At 39.2% G+C, this 17,362-nt stretch overlaps 1 protein-coding gene across 2 annotated transcripts in view; it reads left to right on the forward strand.

Annotated features, from left to right (window-relative positions):
* Positions 1 to 294: 294 nt before the first annotated feature.
* The window catches only part of MAMDC2 (MAM domain containing 2), a 47,424-nt gene continuing 30,356 nt past the window's right edge, over positions 295 to 17,362 (forward strand). Inside the window, exons 1-2 of one of the 2 annotated variants that reach the window (XM_026703787.2) lie at positions 295 to 705; positions 1,638 to 1,754. In XM_026703787.2, the coding sequence (XP_026559572.1) occupies positions 675 to 705; positions 1,638 to 1,754 (148 nt within the window). In that variant the 5' untranslated portion in view covers positions 295 to 674. The remainder of the gene's footprint in view (positions 706 to 1,637; positions 1,755 to 17,362) is intronic. The other variant, XR_015742180.1, reaches the window with a different exon arrangement.

Genomic DNA, 17,362 nt, shown 5'->3' on the forward strand with positions numbered 1-17,362 from the left:
CTCCCAGAGAATTGAGGTCCACAAGTCTTAAAGTTGCCAAGTCTGCTCTAGATTTAGGCCCTTCTCTCCTCCGCCCCCGCCCCCAAGAAGGACCTTATACCAAGTCTTGACAAGGGTATTGTCAGAGTTCCTCAAAGTTGGCACCTGGCTTCTCCCCCCCGGGCTTCACACCCAGGAGCACCAGCGTTTGAAGCCCAGCCGCCCACCTTCCGACGGCTCCATCCCCTGGTGCGGAACACAGAAAGTCCACCGGCCCCCGCCGCCTCGAGGCTCTCCTTAGCAACTGGGAGCGGGTTCTTCGAGCCGAGCGGGTTCCCGCCCGCGCGTCCCTGGGAAGCTGTTGCCCATGGCTGAGGGAAGAGGAGGAGAAGCCTTGACTCCGTGTGGAGACCGCGGGGGCTTCCCTCAGGGATCGTCTCCTTCTGTTGCTTCGAGCAGCCCCTCCCTCGCTCCCTCCGTCGGAGCTGGCGGGCTGCCTCCGAGGCTGTCCAAGCTCAGCCCCTCCCTCTCCTCCCTTCTCCCCCTCCCCTCCCCCAGGGTTGCTGCTTTGACTCGGCTGCTCGGGGCTTCTCAGGCTCTCAGTTGGCATTGCGCGCGGCGCCTTCGGCTCCTCGAAGCGGGAGATTAGCCTCACGGCGCTTTGTCCTCCTCGCCTCCTCACTCCTGGCGCCGCGATGAACTTGCGCTGCCTTCTCGCCGTGCAAGGTAAGGTAAGGCGGAGGGGGTGGAGGGAGAGAAGAGAGGAGGCGACGGTTCGGTTCCTGCACCTGGAACAGCTTTCGGGATGGGGTGCATGTGGGAGTGGCGTTGGGGGGGGGGGGCTTTGCGGCGAAAACGAAGAGCCGGGAAAATCAATTGGAGCAGAAGCTTTAGGAACTGTAGTCTGACAGATGGACGGAAACTTATTGTGAGGCGTTACTAGATTACTAGGAGAAAAGATCCAGAGACAACTAACTGTTGAGGCAGAGAAAGTGATAATTGCATAGAGAGAGAGGACCGTTCACCAAAAAAATGGGTGTGTCATAGAAACACAGCGTAGCTCTCACGTGTCTGATAACCTGGTCTCTGTTTTAATCCAAAAAAAAGTGTTGGGTCTCCTAATTAATTCTGTAGTAAAGTCTGTATTGGTGACTTCTTTATTCTAGGAGAAGCATCTTCAGATCTCTTAAGAGGTGCATTTGGAAGCTGAACTTATTTTAGAATATTGCATTTCCCAGATTTATTTTTTTTAAGTGTTCCTATCTCTCCCTCCCACCCACCCCCATTGGATCAATGCCCTAGAAAATGCATTGGGGTCATGTCTGATAGAGAAAGGCATAATAGAGGACATTGACAGAAGAGCAGGTGCATGAAGCATGCAGTTACTGGGTCTTGTAATAGATTTTTAGAGGGGCAAATGAGATAAAATTTGTATTGGAGTCTGCTGCAATCGTGTTACAACTGTATCGCTGGGAGGCAGTCTTGGTAACTGTTGGGACTGCTACTGCAGTTTTTTACTGCTTCTACTGCAGAAGTGCACAGCTGATTTCCATTGAATTAAGCCAAAGACTTGCTTTCCTGATATTTCTCACAGGCACTCTTTCACAGCGGATCCAATCTCTTTTTGTTGAAAACTAAGCCAGCTTTGTCTTCTTTAGTTTTGCAGTTAGCCAGAGCCCTTGAGTCATACTCTGTTGGCTCTTGTGCCTTTGAAGACAGCACTTGTGGCTATGAAACGGACATTACTGCTCTCACATGGATTTTGAATGAGGAAGGTAAGAAAGAGGTTTTTCCTAGGGTCATCTCTTCTCAAACCACATAATTAAAGCTGTATTATCTTTTGCTTAGTTTTTAGATGTTTAAAAGGCTGGATTTCCATTTACAGACTTAGTTGCAGGCCGAATTAAAAGAAAAACACACACACACACAATTCCATACTCCACAGCGAGGCAAATGTGTGTGTGTGCTCGCCCCGAGGCCACTTCTACCGGCCGATTGAAGTGGCTGGTGACTGCACTTGGGGAGCTTCCATCGCCCGAAAGACTGCCCTAAAGGTGAGGGGACACGGGTAGCCACGCCACGTCCTGAAGCAGCTGGGGACTCTGCCTTCAGGGAGCTTCTATCAGCTATCGGGGTATTCTAGCCTAGGCTACCTGTAGGGCACTCCTAAAGGCAAGTTTTCTCCCCATCCCCCCGCCCCGCCCTTTTCTGTTCACCTCATGTAGTTCTAACAAACTGTGAGAAATGGCGGGAAAAAGCATGGTTTGAATAGGCCTAAATTTTGGGGGCGGGGCCGTATTGGTGGAGGCCGTATTGTTGGAGAAAGACGGTAGTTAAGCATTTTATCACTGTCTCAAGCAGAGATGTTGATATGTTTGTAGCAGACAGGATGTCTTGCATCTGTCTGATAAAGAATATCTGTGAATAAAGAATGTTCCACATTTTGTGTGTGTGTCCTGTTTAATAGATGGGAGAGGAGATGATATAATGCAACATTTCTTAAACTTTCTGTCCTCAGGACCCCTTCTCACTTTTAAAAATTATGGATCACCCCAAAATAAATTTTGTTTGAATGGGTTATATAAATAATACCTTTTGAACATTGACGTGCATGTTCAGTATTTACTGAAATAGCAGTATTAGCAGTATTTTTTCCATGAAAAAATAATCTTTTAACAAACAGAAGAATCAGAAGAAAGTCATTTAAAATTTTTGCAGCTATCTTTAATATCTGACAAATAATTTTGATTTGTGTTGAGAATGTGTTGGGTGAGGGTCCTTGGGCCACGCTTTAAGATACATTGACCTAAAAAGATTATAAAAAGCCTAGATTCTGGAAAGCTTCCCCAGGAGGATCTGACAATCAATATGCTTATACTGAATTGTATATTGCTTGACTTGGCTGCCTAAATGAATCTTACCAAGAGCAAGTGGTTATGTGTTCTGGACCCCACAGATCCTAAAAACGCTGACATGCTTGTAATTTGGGGGTGTTCCTTGTCTCACAGCTCCTGCATGAAAAGGCCAAGTGGCCTTTCCCTTATGTCCATTTCTGGATTCAGGGACCTGCTCAAGGTCACTCATATCTTATTCATCTCTTAAATGGATTGCAACTTACTATGCATAAGACTGTCCTTGACTACCATTCTTAAGCTTCAGTTGGTCCAGAATTCGTGTCATGGGTAATTATGGATACTTCTTGTTACACTTGTATAATACTTTCACTCAGTAAGCTAGACCTGCTTCTTATAGGCCTTTAATGCACTTGAAGGCTTAGTTGTCATCTATAAAGTTCTACATGACATAGGACAAGGTTATTGTGGACTGCCTTCTTCCCAGGATAGTTGCCTTTTCACACATTTTGACAGAGAGAATACATTCCAGATCCCTTCTCTGAAACCTTAATTATTTTGTATCCAGAGTCAGACTCTTAAGAATTAGGTGGCCATCTAAATGTTATGAAGAAACAAACTCATTCATTCATGGAACTGGTAGAATCAAAATGTAAAAGGAAGGTAATTTTCTTCTTTAAGTGCATAGGGGCAGAGGACCTAAGAGGAACCATGTTGCTTTTTTTTTGTCTGCTTCAGAGGCTCTTCTCAGCATCACCTATACTTGCAAAACTGAAAACAATTTCTCTATGTACATCAGTCCACATAAATCTCTTCTAGTTTTTGCAAATGCTACCGGAAAAGACTTCAAGACCACACGCTCCCTTTGGTGTTCTCTAGTGTTTATTAAAGCTAGAAGATGTTTCTGTGCAAGCAGTGTATCTATGTCAAGGTAAGAAAGTTATTGAGGAAAGTTGTGTTATCTTTCTATTTTGGCTCAGAGAATCATATTATAAAGTTTTTCAGCGAGTTGAGTCTAAGTCACTTAGCCTAGGTCTAGGACTACCATTTATCCATCTATTCCTATACTACCTATTCATCCTGCATATTTGTTTGAGTTTTTTTCGAAGCACAATTTTCTATTTGCTAGGTTAGTATATCCATCGAATGTAATACACTTGCTGTATCCCATGCTCGCAGGTGACTTCTTCCAGCAGTGGATTTTAAAAAGCAGGGGGGAGACCCTTGAAGTACCCCACATAGTAGGGTCTACATCTATTCTAGACCCTTCCTCTTCCCATCATCACCAATGGGATGGGATTCTACCAGTTCGGACCGGTCCCATAGAACTGGTTGTTATGATTCTGCACAGTTCAGAGAATCGGCAAATTGTGCCCCTGGCTGGCCCTGCCGCTCTCTGCCCGCCCGGTCCCAGCCACCCAGCCCTTATCGCGCATGCGCAACAACGCTGACTGCGTTCTCTCCCACACAGTCTTAGGGTTTTTCTTTTTGTTCCCTCCTGATGATCAGCTGTTCTGATGATTAGCTGTGCTGGGATCCCCCTCACTGTCTTACTGCTTTGCCCAGGAGGAAGGAAGGAAGGAAGTAGAGGAGGAGGAAGGAAGGAGAGGAGGAAGGAAGGAGAGGAGGAAGGAAGGAGAGGATGATCAGCTGTTCCAATGATCAGCTGTGCCGGGATCTCCCTCACTGTCTTACTGCTTTGCCTAGGAGGAAGGAAGGAAGGAAGGAAGGAAGGAAGGAAGGAAGGAAGGAAAGGACGATCAGCTGTTTGGATGATCAGCTGTGCTGGGATTGCTGTCTTATTGCTTTGCCCAGGAGGCTTCCCTGAGGCAAAAAAAGGAGGGGGGATGCTGCAAAAAGAAGAAGAAGCCACACCCACCGAGTCACATGGTCACGCCCACCTAGCACCGATTGTTAAAAAATTTGAATCCCATCCCTGGAATCAACCCTGGAAGAAGGAGAACAAAAGTTACAAAACAGCTCCCCAAAGCTCTCAGCTAGTCCAGAAGCATACTATGGTCAATGTTGTTAAAAACTGCTAAGAGGTCAAGGAGGGCCAGGATGAATACACGTCCCCCATCCTGAGACAACCAGAAGTAATCAAGCACAATCAAAGCTGCTTATTACTGTATCCTAGTCTGAAATCTGACTGCAAGGGGTCCAGATAATCTGCTTCCTTCAGCACACTTTGGACCTGTCAGTTAACTACCTTCTCAAAAAAAAAAAAACCCTTAAAGAAAGAAGATTGGAATCTGGATGAAAATAGTCCAGCTCTGCCTGATCCAAAGCTGTTCTTTTGAGGAGAGACAAACCAGTACCTCTTTCGCCTCTTTCAGGCATGGGCTACCAGTCTGGAAGCTTGACAAACCAGGAAGGGTTTGGATCAAAAGCAAAATTAGCCACATCAGAGAAACATAAGGTATTTTTGCCATAAGCTTTAAAGGATGCTGAATCTTGCTCCTAGATTTCCTCCAATGGCTCCCTAGGCATAACTTCTGTTACTTTATCCAGCAGAGATCCTCAGTAAACCAAGGGCACGTTGTGGTCTGTTGCAGGCGAGATGGCACAATCCAGTCTAAAGCCTCCGTGCTGCCTCATTCTAAGCCTCAGTATCGGGGACAATCCCTTGTTCCTTCCAAAACCTAATTGGAACCAAGAGGTGTCTGGAAGTCAGAGGGACTGATTGAATAGGTTTAATCTTCCTGTGGAGGATGGGTTGGGATGCTGTGGTAAACTGAAAAGGGATTGATAGTAGCATCTCCCAACTCCATGTTATTACCACTCTAAGACAAGAATCAGATCTAGTATATGATTTCTTCTCCCCTCTGGGTCATTTTTGTAATAAATTGGTTGTTATGCTGGCCTTGTATTCGGATGTTCTGTCCATACTGCTGGTTTTTACCATCCTCCCATGGAAGCCACTGATTGAATGGGACATTTAGACCATTGAATTCAACCCTGAATTCATCCATGCAGCAATCCAAAGTATTCGTAACACGTAGCTGTTCAGCCTCCTTTGCTTGCACACATCTAGTTCACTGTTCCCTTGGTAACCAGTTCTAATACTGAATTGTTCTTATGATTAAAATCTCTTAATATTCAACAGGAATTTGTCTTATTCCTTGGCAGCCACCAGCGTTTCTCTATTTAGAAGCCAGGTATTAACATTGCCAGTTTCTTATTTGATTTGCAATATTCATATATTTCCTTCTTAGACTGAAAACAGTCTTTTAGGGGTGTTCTGCTGATATTTCACAGGCCACAGACCTTGCTAACATGTAATTAGTCTTATTGTTTATAGGGCCTAGAGATCACATGGAATGAGTATATATGAGTACGTATCCTTCCAGAGGGACAACATTCAGAAAACTAATACATACTGTTCTCCCACAGGAAAGGAACCCTACATGCATATATGTACCTCCACATGGAAGTTTATCTTTTACAGATTACAAATTATTAAGGAAACAGCTGGTGTGCATGGTTTTATTCTGGTTTATACAATTAAGGTGTGAGAATTCCGGCAGTTGATTTGTAACTATATAAGTTAAAGCCAGTTGAAATATTCTATAAAATAAATGGAAAAATTAAAGCCAGAGAACAAAAATTTGAAGAAGAGGATTAATTCGGAAAAAGCTGTATGGAATAGGAAAGCTTTTCAGTTGCTTCTGAAAGGAAACGTTCTAAGAACATTAGTAGACATTCTACATAATGGTATTCTAAAATACCAGGGCTCCTGAGAAAAGCCTTGCTCCAAATAAATGATAATCTAGATCTCATAAAGATTCAGATCTCAGATAAATAAGAAATTCTTAAAGTGATTAATATTTAAAAATAAGATACTGTTTTACTGTTTACATTTGAAAATGGGATAATACTAAATCTTACTCTTTATATTAAGGAAGTGCTACTTTCCTTTCCAAAAAATGGAAGCTACCTTGTCCAATACATTAGTTGTATGATAATTTGTTTTCATTATATTAGAGGCAAATGAAAGTTCAGAAAAAACTAGCAGAAAGGCAATATTTGGGGAATCTGATCTTTTAATTAAGAGGGCCATAGAGTATTGAAGAAGATTGCTTCTACTATAAATACGCAAGACCTCCAAGATATCTTTCAACCCTGTTACTCTGTTAAAATCTGGATGTCTAAAAACTCATAAAACTAAAAAGGTAAGTGGCATGTTTCCTTATTTTTTTGAAAGGCTATATTTTGGCTTTTAAACAATGTAGGATCACTCCTTGTCATTTTTTACGTTTACATTTTACATTTGATTTGATTTGTCAATCGCTTACAAGATACAGGTATAAGAATAAATATAGTTTTGAATACATGAGATAGATACTTATAAGAAAAATAAAAAAAAATAGGACAGGGACAGTAGGCCACAATTGGTGCGCTTATGCACGCCCCCTACAGGCCTCTTAGGAAGGGAGTGAGGTCAATAGTCGACAATCTAAGATTAAAGTTTTTGGAGTTTGGGGAAGAAACCACAGAGTCAGGTAGAGTATTACAAACATTAACCACTCTGTTGCTGAAGTCATATTTTGTGCAGTCAAGTTTGGTGCGGTTAACCTTGAGTTTGTATCTATTGTGTGCTCTTGTATTGTTATGACTGAAGCTGAAGTTTTCATTTGCAGGTAAGACATTGCAATGTATGATTTTATATACTATATTTAGATCGGACTGGAGGTAGCGTAGTTCTAGGTTTTCTAGGTCTAGAGTTTCAAGTCTGGTGGCATAAGGTATTCTGCAATGAGTAGAGGAGCGGAGAACTCTTCTTGTGAAATATTTCTGGACTTTTTCAATTGTGTTAATATCATACATGATATGGGTTCCAGACTGATGAGCTGTATTCAAGTATAGGTTTAGCAAATGTTTTGTATGCTCTTGTTAGTAGTGTGATATTACCAGAGAAGACGCAATGTAGGATTAGATTAACAACTCTTAATGCCTTTTTGGCTATGTAGTTACAGTGGGCTTTAGCACTTAGATCATTTGAGATGAGTACTCCAAGATCCTTGACAGAGTTTGGATCCTCAACAAGGTCTTGACTATTTAGCTTGTATTTTATTTTTTTTTATTTTTTTTGCCAATATGTAAGACAGAGCATTTATTTGTTGAGATTTGAAGTTGCCATTTGTTTGACCATTCTGATACATAGTCAAGGTCTTTTGGGAGGGTAGCAGTATTGCCTGTGGTGTTGAACAGCTTTACATCATCAGCTAAGAGAACGCAGTTGCTCTTGATATGATCACAGAGGTCATTTATGTAGAGTATGAAGAGAGTTGGTCCTAAAACACTGCCTTGGAGGACACCACTGTTGACAGGTACAGAATTTGATAGGACGCTTCCAATTTTGACCATTTGTTGTCTGTTTGACAGGAATGCTTCTATCCAGTTATGTAGGTGTCCAGAGATACCATAAGATTTTAGTTTTAGTAGTAGTTTGTCACGTACCACTGAATCAAAGGCTTTACAGAAGTCTATGTAGATTGCATCTATTGCTTTGCCCTGATCTAGTTGTGTAGTCCATATGTTTTTGCAGTGTAAGAGTTGCAGATTACAGGATAGTTTTTTTCTGAAACCAAATTTTTTATTAGAGAGTAGGTTGTTTGTTTCTAAGTGGAGGATGATGGATTGGTTAATAATTGATTCCATGACTTTACAGATGATACAGCATAAAGAGATTGGTCTGTAATTTTCAACTAGGCTGGGGTCTCCCTTTTTGAAGATGGGGATGATTGTGGCTTGTGACCATAGGTTTGGCAAGGAGCTGGTTCTGAAAGATTTTTCAAAGATTATGCTTAGAGGTTTGGCTATGGCAGTGGGTAGCTTTTTAAAGAAGTAGGCACATATTCCATCCAGTCCAATAGATAGAGATGGTTTTAGATTGCGTAGTGCTTTTTCAACATTGTCTTCTGTAAAATGGATATGTATTAGATCACTGTAGTTGTCTGTGGTTCGACTAGGAAGTACTGGGCTTGATCCATTGCTGTTTACAAATACTGAGCCAAAGAATGTGTTAAAGAGGTTGGCTTCGATGGTGTCGTCGTTGCGGTCTTTGCCATTAGGTCCTTTCAGGGGTGGGATGGACCTTGAGTCTTTTAGTTTGTTTATTTTCTGGGAGCATATGATGGACTATTATTGGAAATGGATTCTACATTTGATGGAGTTTTTGTTTGAAGTGTTTAAGAGGAGAGATATTCATATTCTTGAAAAATTGACTCATGATGACCTTAATGTGCTTCAGAATTGAATAATTTGATTCACTGCTAAGGAACTTTCTGAATTGTATGGACTGCAGCTATCTAAATTCACAGCAATAATCCTACTGGCTGTGGAATTCCAGGCATTGGTCCACATATATGATACTGGAGATGATTGCTCTATGTACTATACTGTGCCTGCATTAAAACATACTTCTGGCTACATTGTGCCTATAATTACTCTACTACAGCATATGTGGGTAACTTACAGACTGTATGTTGTGTTCAGCTGTTCAGTAAGCTATGGGGCTTACTGAACTCCAAGAGGCATTTTTATCTTTTCACTCAGACGATCAACTTCAGTTAGGTGATGGTGAAGAAACAGTAATTTTGGTAGCATTATTAACAGTGATCTAATAAGGTTTGTGTGTACATAGTCCAAAAGATAACATATGTTGCATCCCTTAGTATATGGTGGTGTTTTATGGTATAAGATGTGGTGTAATATAGGGATGATATGATTTTTTAGAAATAAGAGTAATATCCATTTCAACCTTGAGTTCACTTTTTGGACATGCAAAAGAATAAAAATATTGTTTTATTTTTCTAGAAACTAGATGATATTTTGAATTTAGTAACATCTTTGGTTAGTTAGATTTATTGCTGCTATTCTAGTGACTGGCCTGAAGATTTGTGCTTGAATGGTATCAATGAATCATAGAACAGCTGTACAGTATGTGGTGAATAGCACAATAATCCGGTTAAATCAACCTGACAGACTATTAAATATATTTTTGTTTTTGGGAAAATAAAGAGTTTTGTGTACTTTTGAGTAGTATTTTGTGCTGCAGTATTTCTTGTATTAACCGTTTTGACTCGGTACAGTTAAGCTTCTGTCATTCACATTTTTTTGGGGGGGGGAGTGCTTTTAGAATTGATTTATTAACCTGACTTTGATAAAGTAGTTAGATTATTAATTCATTTCATAAGTAAGAGCTGTCAGTATTTCTTATTATAACCATTGTTTTTCATAATTAGAATTGCCATAAATCGTTCTTTGCTTCTAAAGAATTATTGAAAACATTTGATTCAAAAATTGTCTTTAGATTGAAAATCACTTTGAGCGGAATGTTTATCTTGTGAAGTGAAAACTTATTTTTCTTTTTTCAGTGAAAGAATGCTGCATCACCCTGAACATTTACTGGACTTCATAAGAACAGTAAAGATGCTTAGGAATAGCATAATAGAAACTCACTTTTATAAGATTCTGAAATACTTCTAAAATTTTTGTAGTATAGCCTTTTCTTTTTTAAAGAAGAAATCAAAGACTTTGCAGTTTAATTTTCAATAATGGGGCACTATGCAAATAATACAGTGCCTAATTACCTCCCATTCAGGTTCAGAAAAGTTCCCATTGCACGAGAGGGACATCAATTACAGATGGGGAGGAGGTTGTGTTCTTCAGTGATTTACTTATGTCTTATATTTAGCCAGTGAACATGTACAATATATCTGAAAGCCTTTCTCCTTCTCAACATTCACATACCGAATGGAATTAAACTGTTTAAACCTGTGCTACATTAGGTCAGTGAAATCACCGAGTGCAGTTTGGCTCAGTTTATACAACTTTGTTCTGTTTTCCTTTTTAGGTAGTAGTTTAATTTGGTAGATGCCAATCTGATCTAGGAACGAGATGCTAAGTGTTGCAGAATAGGCATTGTGGTCATATCATATTTATTTCTTAAAAGTTGATAAGTAGTGAAATGTTTAAGATGTTAGTATGCCAACACTTAATGGCATTGAAATGTTTCTAAAAAAGAGAGTTTATTTGTCATTTGGAGAGAAGTATTAATATCAAGTTTGCTAACATAGAATGATTTTGACCAGCCTTTTAAAATGAACAGTTTGACGTTAACTTACAGAATATAGATGCACTTAGGCATTTTTTCCCCAGTGATAGATAAGTTTGTATATCAGTGCACTAATGCTTAAGGTTGACCCCCTCTTCTTTGTGACAGGCCCTCAAATATTGGAAGACTGTTATGTCACCCCAGTCCTTCTCTTCACTAGCCCAATCACTTTTGTTGCTTTTTTCTGCACTTTTTCTAGAGTCTTATTATCTTTTTTATATCATGGTGACCAAAACTGGATGAAGTATTCCAAGTATGGTCTTACAAAAGCAGTATATAGCAGTACTAATACTTCATGTGATCTTGATAATATTCCTCTGTTGATGCAGTCTGGCTCTCTATTGGCTTTTTTGGCAATTGCAGCACACTGCTGGCTCATACTTAGGAGGTTATCAACTAGATCTCCTAAATTCTTCTCACTGTTACTGTTCTGAATTGAATTTTATTGAATAGGGCCTAGTTTTCAAGTAAGTCCTTCTGGAACTTGAGCCTAGCTTCTACAGTATTGGCTTTTTCTCCAAGCTTGGTATAATCTGCAAATGTCATCTTCTATGCCGTCATCTTCATAGATTATGAAGATATACTGAACCTAAGATAGAGCCTTGGGGTACACCATTGCATACTTCTCTCCATGTAGATGTGGTTCTATTGATGTGGGCTACACATTGTGATTTGTCAGCCAGTTTTGAATCCATCTGGTGGTGATGTTGTCTATCCCATGTTTTCTATCTTACCAGGATGGTTGTGGTCTGCTTTGTCAAATGCCTTACTGATTCCAGTTCTTGAGAGCTCTGTCAAATTCGTATTGAGTCAAAGGAACTTGCACAGACAATCTTAAAATATTGGCCCTATATTTGTAACAATACTTTAAGATTAGCATATTTTCATGAGTTTAGTGTAAGAGTAAAAATCTCTTTGGAAATCTTAGTATCTATCTTTGTAAAAAGCAGCATAATCTGGTAGAAAAAGGAAATTTCTCCTGTACAGTATTATAACTTTGCCTCTGGATCCCTTCACTGTTTGCCTATCTTACCATGAATGCATACTGTCAGCTTTTTAAAAATATGTTTCTGTAGGAGTATGCGGTTATTTTTTGATATGTTTGATTTGGCAAATGTAGGTTAGAAAGATTTAGATGGATTACTTTGGAGGCAAAGCAAGCGCCTTTTCTCACCAAATTTGCTGTCTTCTGCTGACAAATCTTTATATAAAATATAATCTCTGATCTTCTTTAAGTGGTTTGGCATATCAGGAAATTCATAAATCATAAAAGTTATGATTTCCATTGCAGCAGTTTAGTAAAAATGGTTATTTAAAATGTATAGTTCTGCATTGCTAAAATAAAAGCAACTTGAGTATTCCTTTTAGTTACTTCAGGAATATTTTGGAATATTTTCTTTTCAGTAAAAATATTCTAAAGTACTGGAAGAAAAAAAAAACCTGGGGAGGGGGAAACCATATTTGTGCCTCACACAATTTCTGTAAGTGGTTACTATGGTGGAAGAGATGAGGCATCACACAGTTTTTTAGCTATGTTATTTAATCATTACATTATTGTGTCTCGTTACAATTCTGCCAAAAGGATAATATTTAGTTGGGACTCTTGCTCTGGAAATTTATGAATGCATGATGACAGCAGGAAACTAGCATGATCCTGCTAATGGAGCTGACAAGGGGAATAAGGGCTTTATTTTATAAAGAGGTAGAGCTAATTTAGTCTTTTTCAGAAGAAAAGTTTTCAAGTTTTAGGACTTTTACCAAACTTGATTGGCAGCTTTTGGTATTTTTACATAGAATCTGGGCAATAGAATTAGATCGGGAAAGCAGTATAATAAAAAAAAAACAGTAGCTCACATTGCCAAAATTCTGTACATGTCATTTTATTCCCAATAGTGTTGCACTTTTCTTTATGGAGATGCATTAATCCACTTGACTGTTATGCATCATCTTTTGAAAAACATATGCTATCTAAATTATGGAACAAATAATTCTCGCAATAATTTTGTGGAGGGTGAGTCTATAGAGGAAGCAGGCCTTTTCCTTATTGTACACTCCTATTATGAATAGAAGAAAGTTTTACTTTACTTTTGCCATTGATTGCGCCCATCAGTAATCACACAAATGTAATCACCTTGTAAGGTTTCTGTGAGAATCCAACCATTAGATTCAGCTTATAGTGTGAACTGAGAAAGGTGGTCAATTCAGTAAATCCAAATCAAAATGATCATATTTAATGTGTTGTGCAAATGCAGACAGTAACTGTAATAAGCTCATCCTCCTAACCAATGAAGGTAGGAGGAAAAACAAACTCTTGAAAAGAATCTCTCAACTGCTGGCCCTGGTACAGTGTTGGCAATTCTGTAGGAAAAAGTTGTCAACCAGCTCAGATGAATCAAACTAAATTGGCTGGGTGCAGGCCCTAAACCAGGTTACTGTAATGGTAAATCAGACATGGCAGCTGCAAACAGAAATAACATTAGAAAAAGGAAACGGTACAAATGCTGCATTTAAAGCTAGTGCGGTAAATGCTGACAAGACTACCAACTAGTAAAAAAACAAGATCTAGTTCTGAAATATAAAATTTGGGCAAATCTTATTCAGTTGAGGAGTTAGTGTTTAAAAGATTGGGGGGGGGTGGCATTTGGCAACTATCACATACTGTAGATGCAGAGGATGGTTTCTATGTGAATTTTTAGGATCCCGATATGGAGATAATTGTGTCATAGTTTTCTTAGAATCACCAAATTAGTCATGGACCAGTGCTCCTTTCAATTTAATAATTTGCGTCAATTAATTGTAGAACATTCTAACACATGCAAGTTATATAGATATTTTTATTTTTTATGTATTTTATTCTTAGTATTTATAAGTGTTGCTATATAACCAAATTGCCAAATCAGCATATAACAGTACTTATCAGAGAATGTTTATTTTTACATATGAAAATTAAAAGACCCTTAGTAGCATCAAAGTTACTTCCAGTAGACAAGAGTACAATGGGAGTTAGGTGCAGGGCAACATTTTCTAATAGAACCAGACATAAAAAATGATTCCAGAAGAAAATGTTATGCATATTTTTCTTTGAAGCCGGTGAGTGATAGGTTTGATAAAGCACGTTGAGTATGTTCTTGCTTCCCTTGCCAGATGCTTAGGAACAAGAAAATATTTATGAATAAAAAATATTTTTCTTCCCAAACTTCAGTGTTTAAATTGATTAATCCAAGATTTTATTTCAAGAGACAAAGCTGGTAAAGATGATAAAATATATTTTCCTTGACTGAATCATCTGAAAGCAAGTAATTTAACAATTACATTTTGAATATATTTGGATAATATAAAATATTTCTGTGTGTACTCTGAGAAAAGAATTCCATTACACACACAATTTTTAATGGCTGGAATATACACACATTAAACACAGCAATCTCAGCACTCTCCATTGTAGCTGTTAACCAAGATTTATGGCTTGTCAAATGAGTACCCACCACAACTGAAGCTATTCCAGGCTTGTTCTTCCCAGTCGTGAGCTTCAGTAAAGTAAGAGAGTGCCTCCAACTCCCCAACCACCCAACTATTTCCCTACCCCATCTATGTCCTTTTGACTCTTTGCACCCTGAAGCATGAGGCTCTGGGACTGCTTCCCATGCCCCAGGAAGCTGACATTTCATGACCTCACTGAATGAAGCAATCCTGTTCCCAATTGTCCTTGAAAGCTGAAAACTATCTTTAAGATTTGATTATCAGTCCCACTTGCTTCTGTAAATAGATGGAGGGGTATGCCATATTGTATTTTGCCTCAGTAAGATGTTTCAGGTCTGGATCCTAAACATATAAGCAAGTGGTTCTACTCATATACCAGATTAAATTAGGACTCATAGGTTACAAGCCGCAATGGTAGGTTTATGCAATACTCTAAGCTTGTTTGTTTATTCGTGTCAGAAGCATCACAATTAAAATAAGGCATACTTAAGGCTGTCATGAAGTCTTCAAGTGTACATTGATCAGGGCACTGTATGTATGTATGTATGTATGTGTGTGTGTATACATGTATGTATGTGCGTATGTGTATGCGTATATATGTGTGTATGTGTATACACACGCACACACGTCTGCATGTCACCACAATCATAAACAGTTCAGAGTGTCTCTGGATCTTGTTATGCAATGTGCTATTCTATCTGTAATATCAGCAATGCTCAGAACTTCTAGCTTGAGTGCCAGCAATAACATGCCCAGAGTTCTATGCGCATTAAATAGAATAGGGTACATAAACACTCACCTAATGAATTCATAAATATATCTGTAGAGTTCATAAATTCAGTTCTGTGTATGGTTACTTAGAAATAAATCAGGCAGACTTCACTGGGGATTACTCCTAAACAATTGTGCACAGATTTGCTGCTCTGCAATAGCATGCGACTTTTAGTGATTCATAAGTTGTTCTTATACAACTTTTCTTTAGAAATTATACATTTTGTTCCTTCATTTTTTTTCAGACCATTAAATGACACCATTGTCAGTCCACTGAAGTTCATTGTTTGTGTTACCCCACTAGCTATTTACAAAACCTGATTTATGTGTTGTGTGGTGCCTTCATTGCAACTCATTTCTGGCTAATTGTAATGTCTCTACATATAATGTAGAAGTAACAATATATGCCATGAGAAAAAGTACATTTAAAAATGCAAAATTTGAACTTAAAGTAAACCTCATTATGTCCAAAATAATTTGCTCTAATTTGAGCAAAGCCACTACTGTATAATATGTGATTCAACATTGTTTTCTTAGAGCTCTTTCTCACTGCTGCATTAAAAGTGCTATTTACCTGTCCTTCAATGAGCAAAAATCTATGATGATATAGATTGTGTTTCCCCCATTGCTGATTCATGTTCTGCTACTGTAATAAGTTATCAAAATATGCTAACTTTACATATCCATTGTAGCCAAATAAAGAAAAGAGATTGGTGGATTCCCTGGCTTTACTACCCTTCCAACTTGCTACTGATGGAAAAATAACTATCGGTCACTATTCCAAACATAGATAGTGGGTTGGGTGAGTTTAGGCAGATAGTTAGAATAGCAGCTTACTCCTGACTTGCCTAATAAGTTGCCAGAAAGGAGTGGAATAGGGTAAAAAAGGAGGGAGCACTCATGATATTCCCTGCAATCCCTCCTGTGTGCTGTGACCTATCAATTGGGCTAACATGTGTCTAGTGCTCTTCTGAAAAGATGTGAAACCTATGACCATGGATAAGCCAGCTGATAGAGTGTAAGTGCAGAGCAAGGAAAGTATGTGGCATGAATGTTTGGGTAGTTCCTCTGACTTGTGCTCCTCCTGCACCCTCTGGTACATCAGTTGGGCAATTTATGAAGATGCATCCAATAATTGTTTAATAGAATATTAAATCTGTGTTTCAAAAACAGGTACACCTTTGTGTCTAAAGCAAGAGTTCCCAACCCCCAGCCCATGGACTGACACCAGGCCGCGGCATGCTAGAAACAAGGCCATGCAAACAAGCAAAGCCCCATCCAAGGGATACAGGCAGCATGCTAAATCATAGCATGGAAAAACCTGTCTCCATGGAACCGGTCCCTGGTGCCCAAAAGGTTGGGGGCCGCTGGTCTAACTCTAAAAAGGACAGACGTGACAAGCATATGGGAATGGAGTATTAGGACAGTGTGCAGATACATGTCTGCTGCAAAAGTTGACTGTCCCAGCCTTGTAAAGGAATTCTCTGTAAAGAGTAAGGAAGATAACCTTGATGAAGATATGCAAGATCTGTTACAAAGGTGAAAAACATTTTAAGGCCTCCCACAGACAGATAGCATTTGTAAGCAGTCAGAAAGATATCTTCCTCATTCACTGAAGTATAAGGAAATATAGGATAAATTAGACTTGCAAGATTCTTTTATTTCAGCCAGTCTCAATAAAAAGGTTTGTTTTAGACATTCTGTGGGGTTGATTTCTTGGGCTGGTTGGTCCATGTACTTGGGCTGGTCTCTGAGTCTGGAAATGAAATTTGGATGTTTCCAACAATTTTTAAAACAAGAACAGATAGACATTTTTGTGGTATCAAATAAGTAGTTAGTATCCTCCCCTTAAACCAAGACTTGGTAAGAAAATAGATCAAAATAGATCAAAGGCAATAGGGAGGTTCTGCTTTAATGTGCACAAAGACAAGGGCCAAGGCACGCCTAGTTACTTTTCAAGATTATATAGCTAATTGCTTGTTCATTGCAGTAAACTTACCTACTTTAAATCCATAAGAATTTTTTTGTTTTCTTATAAGTGGAGCAGGTATTTCAAGCCAAAATTATCATGGAGGACAATGCTCTGTGACCATAAGTAGGCAGCATGCCCAAAGAAGCCTAAAGTGACCAATAGGAGGTGGGCAGATCAAACTCCTCAGAG

This window comes from Pseudonaja textilis, chromosome 2 (assembly GCF_049901715.1).
Source record: "Pseudonaja textilis isolate UNSWEBS1 chromosome 2, rPseTex1.2, whole genome shotgun sequence".
Lineage (NCBI taxonomy): Eukaryota > Metazoa > Chordata > Lepidosauria > Squamata > Elapidae > Pseudonaja > Pseudonaja textilis.